Source organism: Chionomys nivalis, chromosome 17, assembly GCF_950005125.1.
Source record: "Chionomys nivalis chromosome 17, mChiNiv1.1, whole genome shotgun sequence".
NCBI classification, from domain to species: Eukaryota; Metazoa; Chordata; class Mammalia; order Rodentia; family Cricetidae; genus Chionomys; species Chionomys nivalis.
In genome coordinates, this window is record NC_080102.1 from 5,074,939 (window position 1) to 5,081,603 (window position 6,665).

Below are 6,665 nucleotides of genomic sequence, written 5' to 3' on the forward strand. Positions count from 1 at the left end.
CTCAGCCTCTCAGACACTTCTGCAGCCCTCCCTGTTTTCACACATGTAAATAAACTCTCACTTCAGTTAGGTTTTTAAGACAGTGCCCAAGCAAAAAGCAGAGCTGGCTTCAGCGTGCTCGGGTGTGCTCTTTGGAGGCTACTGCATTAATTTTATTTCACAGTAAAATGTCATTGAGGGGTGGTAGCTGTTGACCTGAATTAAATTGGAGATGAGTCAGTATTTATTAAGAATAAGCCATGTCTAGCCAGGCGTGGAAGCACACTCACCCCCTTAACCCAAGCACTTGAGGGGCAGAGGCAGGCTGATCTCTGGTCTACAGAGCTACACAGGGAAACTCTGTCTTGAAATGGGAGTGGAGGAAGCTTCCAAAGTTATCCCTGAATTAAAAGTAAATTTTGTTTGTTTCTTATACTTTCAACAATTTTGTATCCAGTTTTACTAAGTGTGTTTATAATTATTTCTATTATCGCATGTCAGGTGATCCATTCCTAAGTATTTAGAATAGAACCTTATTAGTAAAGTTCAATGAAATGAAACTGAATTTTCCTTTTATACTTTCTCAGGACACAAAAATGGTTTTCTGGTCACTGGTAGACAGTGGTTAAAGAAATCTGTTTCAAAATTTCTGGAATTATTACCTTAATTCCTTTGCAGGGAAGTGTATCACACAAAGAGAATGCAGCACGTTATCTGTGTGAAGTGGACCTCTGACAGCAAGTACATCATGTGTGGCTCTGACGAGATGAACATCCGCCTCTGGAAGGCTAACGCCTCGGAGAAGCTGGGCGTGGTAAGGCCACAGACCAGCTTTCAGTGTTACCGAATGTCATTGTAAAAGCTTTTTGAAGTACCTGATGGATCAGATTAACCAAAAGACAGCACCAAAGCAAACAAAAGGTTTACTGACTTTTCCTGCAAGGCTGGGCAGAGGGCTCTTTTGGAGAACCTGAGTTTATCCCTAGAACATACCAGACATAGATAGCAACAGGCCAGTACACCCTGACAGTGCGCTAAGGATGAGGAGGCTCCCTGCAGCTTCCTGTCCAGACTGGCGGACCAGCTGGTTGAATTGGCGAGGTCCAGGCTCAGAGACAGACTTGGTCTCATCTAAGCTGGGAGCAGTGGAGGACGACCGCATGTGGACTTGAGCCTTCCTGGCACCAGCTGTAGGTGTCCATACACAAGTGCGCTTTCAGAGGCTTTGTTTTCTTTTTTGTGGATTTGGTTTGGTTTTGGTTTTTCGAGACAGTCTTTCTCTGTGTAACCCTGGCTGTACTGGAATTCACACTATAGACTAGGCTGGCCTCAAACTCAGAGATCTACCTGGCACTGCGTCCTGGGTGCTAGGATTAAAGGTGTAAAGGTGTGTACCACCACTGCCCGTTATCAGAAGGTTTGATGAATTCAGATTGATCGCACTCATGCTCTCCTGGTTCTTTGTTTTCTTCGGTTGGAGAGAGATGTAGAGACTCGGAGTGCAGGGTCAGGAAGACGCCGCTGCTGTCACGGCAGTGTGGCTGAACACCCAAAGGCTCCACATCCCTGAGAGATCATCAGTGCCAAAGACCCAGAGCCTGTAGAGCCCATGAAAATGCAGGAGCATCAGGTTGTAAGATAATAGTTGACTTGGGTTTTGTTGTTTATATTTTCTAATGTTCCACCTTCCTGTGTAGAATGTACAGCTTGTTTCTGAGAAACAAGTACTAAAAGGGGAGTGTTAGGTTTGAAGTGTTTTCTGCTTAGCCCTGGTAGTAAAATCCAGGCACACTAAGCAATAATGGAAGGTCATTCTATTTTAAATTCAGTTATCATTAGGTGTTTCACTGTGTCTCAGTATTCATTCATTATTAGATGTTCTAGTGTGGTTGCTTTGTTCTTAGCATTGTTAAACAAAACCTATTACGGGACCAAACACTTTTTTCTTTTTGTGTAGTTAGGTTTTTACCAAAACCTAAGGCGACTGATTGCAATGGATGCCTTTTCTGTGCTCTATACCTGGTGTTTACGTTGTTGGCGTGCGGCTTCAGAGCTGCTGGATTCGCAGAGGCCTGCAAGCTCACTGGCCATTTTGTTTGTGTGTTGTAAAAGCTGAATTTGGGGAGGAGAAAGGGGTGCTCCCTAGATTTTTATACCCAAGAAATCTAAAGAGCTGAAGATACTAAAATGCACTTTGTTTCAGCTTTCATCGCGAGAAAAAGCAGCAAATGATTATAACCAGAAGTTAAAGGAAAAGTTTCAGTATCATCCGCTTGTGAAACGCATTGCTCGCCATCGGCATCTGCCGAAATCCATCTACAGCCAGATCCAGGAGCAGCGCATCATGAGGGAATCCCGTCGCCGAAAGTATGTGTTTGGACATTTGCCTCTAACCTCAGCACTTTTAACTGCCCTCCCCCTCGGCTCCCTCATCCACATAATCAAACGCACACTTTCTTATAAAGGAGTGGTCTGTATACTAATGTACAGTAGACATTTCTTGAACAACTCTCTGGGCTTTCCTCCTCTTTTCCAAAAGTGGGGAAATATCATCTCAGAATATGTTTAAAGCACCAGTGAAGAAAATGAATTACCATAATAAGAACACACTTCTCAGTTGGAATGGTCCAGTTACAGAGTGAGTAGAATGGATGGAAGAGAGGGAGGAGCTATTTTATGTTAAAATGGTGTGCTGTGCTTGTTTTGGCAGCGGGTGTTGTAACATTGGAACAGTACAGAGAGCGTTAGCATAGCTCCTGTGTAAGGATGGTGCACGGATTCATCATCTGTCCGTTTATGAAATCTCTCTCGTGTGTGTGTGTGTGTGTGTGCGCGTGCGTGCATGTGTGCGTGCGTGCGTGCATGTGTGCGTGCGTGCGTGCGTGCATGCATATGTGTGAGCAAACATGTACATGTATGTGAATCCCTGTGCCCAGAAGCCCATAGCAAGTGTCCCCCTGTATCATCTTACTGTTGTGAAAGTCTCACTGGTCCTGGAAATCACCTGTTTGCTGGGCTGGTTGGCCAGTGAGCCGCAGGGATTCTCCTGTCTCCGCCTCTCCAGTACTAATATTACAAACACACAATGCTTTTAAAAATCAGTTCTAATGTAGCTGTAATTATGAAATACTATCCTATTTATTTGCTAAACAAATTCAAATTCCTATGATCCCAGTACTTAGGACCATGAGATCAAAGCCAACCTGGACTGCAAAGAATTTTAAAAACTCATATTTAGCAATCATTTCTTGAAAACATTCTAATGTGTTTTATCATAATATCCGAGATCTGATGTCTGTTTCTTGAGATGAGGGACTCACAGTGATTCCTAACCTGGTCTTCAGTTCCTGGGCTCAAGTGGTCCTCCATTCTCAACCTGAGCAACAGGGAAAGTTAGCATTTGAATCCAAAGCAGAACTTCCCCCCACCACCACTCTCCTATGGACACACTCATGGAGCCCATAGAGAAATGCAGCGTTGAAGTTCTAGAGCTGCTGGGCTTGCTTTACTAAGCTGCATAGGTTACTCTTGCTTTGCTCTTGGGTACATGTTGGGGTTTAATCATATTTATGCCTCTTAGTAACTGTGTTACCTTTTAGACTTAGTAGAGGAGCTGAAAGTTCTGTTTGTTTTTGTTTTGTTGTCTTGTTTGTTTGTTTGTTTGTTTGTTTTGGAGGTAGTCTCAGTGTGGTGGCCTGGCAGTTCTGTAACTCACTCTCTAGACCAGACTGGCCTTAAAGTCAGAGATCAGCCTGTCTCTGCCTCCTGAGTGTTAGGATTAAAGGCATCGCCAGCACACCTGGCTTTAAAGCCTACAGCACCATGTATTCCCAGGTGATCTCCCTTCCAAGTACTATCCGGTCCTGACCCTGCTTAGCTTCCAAGATCAGAAAAGATCAGGTACATTCAGGGAGGTATAGCCTTGGACACTGATGATTCATAAAATACAAAGCCATTAAATAACAAAAGTTGAATTTAACTTTTCACCTTATTCTCATTGGGAAATTCTTTTTTTTCCAGTGGTCTTTCTAGCGAAAGAAAATGCCTTATGATTTAAATTTGTTTCCGTTGGCTGAGATGATTTTTTTATGTACTTGCTCATATTTTATATGTTTTGTTTATTTCTAGGGAAATGAATCGTCGTAAACATAGCAAGCCTGGATCTGTGCCAGTTGTGTCAGAGAGGAGGAGACACGTAGTGGCAGTCGTGAAATAATGTTTTGTCTTCCTGCCAAGCGTGATATATGATTATTTGCTACTTCTGATTTGGGAACTCTGTAAATAAACGTCCTGGCTCTGGATTAATAGTAAACATTGCAGTTGTGTGTTTTTCTCTCCTTTCCCTCCCTGACTCAGCTCCTCTTGCATTTCCTGCTCACCCTGTGGCTGACCTAAAGGCTGGCTGCACAGGAGCAAAGGCTGTGTGTGCGTTCATTTGCCGTGAGGCAGGTCAAAACACCGTGTATGTTTGCCTGGTGTCCTGTCAGCATTTGGTGCTCCCACCATGAAGAGAAGTGCCACCTGCTGAGTCACAGGCTCTACCTCCTGCCCCAACCTGGTTTCCATAGTGATCAGTGTCCCACACTTTGCAGGGCCTGACTAGTCAGAGATGTGAGCAGTTTCCTGTAATTCGAGCCTAGACTAAGCCAGACACAGCAGGATTCTGACCATTTTGAAATGTCACTTTTGGGGTTCACAGTCTCTTATAAGAAGATGGCATAGATCACTTTTCACAAGTGAGGTTGCCAGGGTAGAACCTGAAGGAAGAGAAGATGGTGGACACGGGGACCCACCTAAGAGACAGGGACATAAGTAAGGCATAGACGTCCCATGCCATGTGGCCACTGTGACCTTCTCTCTGATGGAAACAGAAAGCAAGTTGCTCTTCAGCTTCCCCTTGTCCTAACTGTGTCATGGTCAAGAAAGGCTAAGGTCTAAGATATCTAGAGAGCAGCCTGGTCAGCTTGGGTCTTTGAGTAGTGAATTCAGAATTGATCGCAGCCCTGTGAACCCTGTTGATTGATTCACGCGAGACCGTAAAGCCACATAGAAAGTACTAAGGTGTTTGGCAGCAGGGTCTTTGAGCATGATGAGTCTGTGTCTGTCCCTATGTGGGTATTGTGAGTGGATGGGTTATTTAATGAATGAGTAACCTGTGCTGAGCCTTAACAGGCAGGTGCTCATATGTGCGCGTGCTCTTGTATCCCCAACCCCGTGTGTGTGTGTGTGTGTGTGTGTGTGTGTGTGTGTGTGTGTGTACACGCACATGCATGCTCCCACACATGAGCCTTTTAAGTCAAGGGCAGTACCAGCTTTGTGCTTGACTTTCTCTATGAGCACCTAAGCCGGTGTCAGGAGATGAACTCATTCTTTTCCTCCAAACCCTCAGTGTCATTCCTTGTGTTCTCTGGATAGCAAACACCTGCAGAGATTCTCAAGGAAAAGCCCTCTGTAAGACCATAGGCTTCATTAACAACGGTAACAATAGCAGCTGCTGACCTGCTGTTTACCAGTGTGTCTTGCATGCACTTAATGGAAATTAATTTTCCTTGCATTCTCATAAGAACCCCCAAAGGGAGGCCTTATTACAATTCATAATCTGTCCTCAATCTCCACAATCTGAAGGGGTCAGTCTCAGAGGAAATAAGTAATTGTGGAGCATTATGATGGCTGAGACGGATAATACAGCGGCAGTAGAGAAGCCGGCCTGCCGGGGAAGGACTAGCGCTCCAGAGAACAATGCTTCTCAAATGCCCACTGGCCTGGCCTCTTGCAAGGATGAGAAGTGGGGGAGGGATGTCTTCAAAGTAAAGACTTCTCTGTGTGTTGCTCTTCATTAAGAAAGAAAAACTTTCTCAATTTCAGCAATGCTTTACTATTAGACGCTTTCTGTTCCAGGCCGATGTATAAAGTTCGGGTTTATTCTTTCTCCAGAGAGAGAAGGGAGTAGGGGATATATAAGTGATTTGTTAGGTAATAGAGATTAATGGATAAAAACGCTCAGCTTAGACATCCAGGAGCCTTAGAGCAGAGAGCAGAAAGCATAGGTGACGGTGGTAAGAAGTGGGGCCAGAGCCGAGTCTCCAGTGTGTATACAGTATACACATGTTCATGCTTTGCAAAGGAGCAGAGGCGCCTAGCCACAGAAGCGGAGGGGGACATGCCTTTGGAGCCTGTAGCACACCCCACGAAAGGAGAAAATTAGGTTCAGGGCCAGCTCTCAGAGGAAGCCTGAGTAGGCTGGGGACGTGGCTCGGTGGAATTCTCACCTGCATATGTGAGGCCCTCGGTTTGATCCCCACCACCTAAACTAAGTGTGGTGGTGCATGTCTAATTCCAGCAGTAGAGACACGGGTCCAGGAGGATCAGAAGGAACTTGACGGAAGATGGCTGTGGTGGTACATACTTCAAATATCGGCTCACTGGCTAGAGGGAGGCTGAGGGAAGAGAATCGGGTGGTCAAGGACATAGCTCACATACACAGACTGAAATAAAACAATCACAACATAAAGATAATTTCTAGTTAATACATGGGTTGTTGTAGACTGGGGATCATTTTGTTACGAGGAGTATTTGCCACAAGGCAGTTACACGTGGGGAGGAGTGGCAGAAGCCTGGGGTTGGGATTTCAGTCCACAGGAGTAGACGTCGCCCGCCCAGCCGACTGGGCTGAGTCCTATATACCC

The 6,665-nt window shown here is 45.1% G+C and overlaps 1 protein-coding gene across 1 annotated transcript in view; it reads left to right on the forward strand.

Annotated features, from left to right (window-relative positions):
* The window catches only part of Dcaf13 (DDB1 and CUL4 associated factor 13), a 28,696-nt gene extending 24,411 nt beyond the window's left edge, over window positions 1-4,285 (forward strand). The window contains exons 9-11 of the mRNA XM_057792607.1: window positions 658-793; window positions 2,183-2,346; window positions 4,108-4,285. Coding sequence (XP_057648590.1) covers window positions 658-793; window positions 2,183-2,346; window positions 4,108-4,195 — 388 coding nt within the window. The 3' untranslated portion in view covers window positions 4,196-4,285. The remainder of the gene's footprint in view (window positions 1-657; window positions 794-2,182; window positions 2,347-4,107) is intronic.
* The last annotated feature ends 2,380 nt before the right edge of the window (window positions 4,286-6,665 follow it).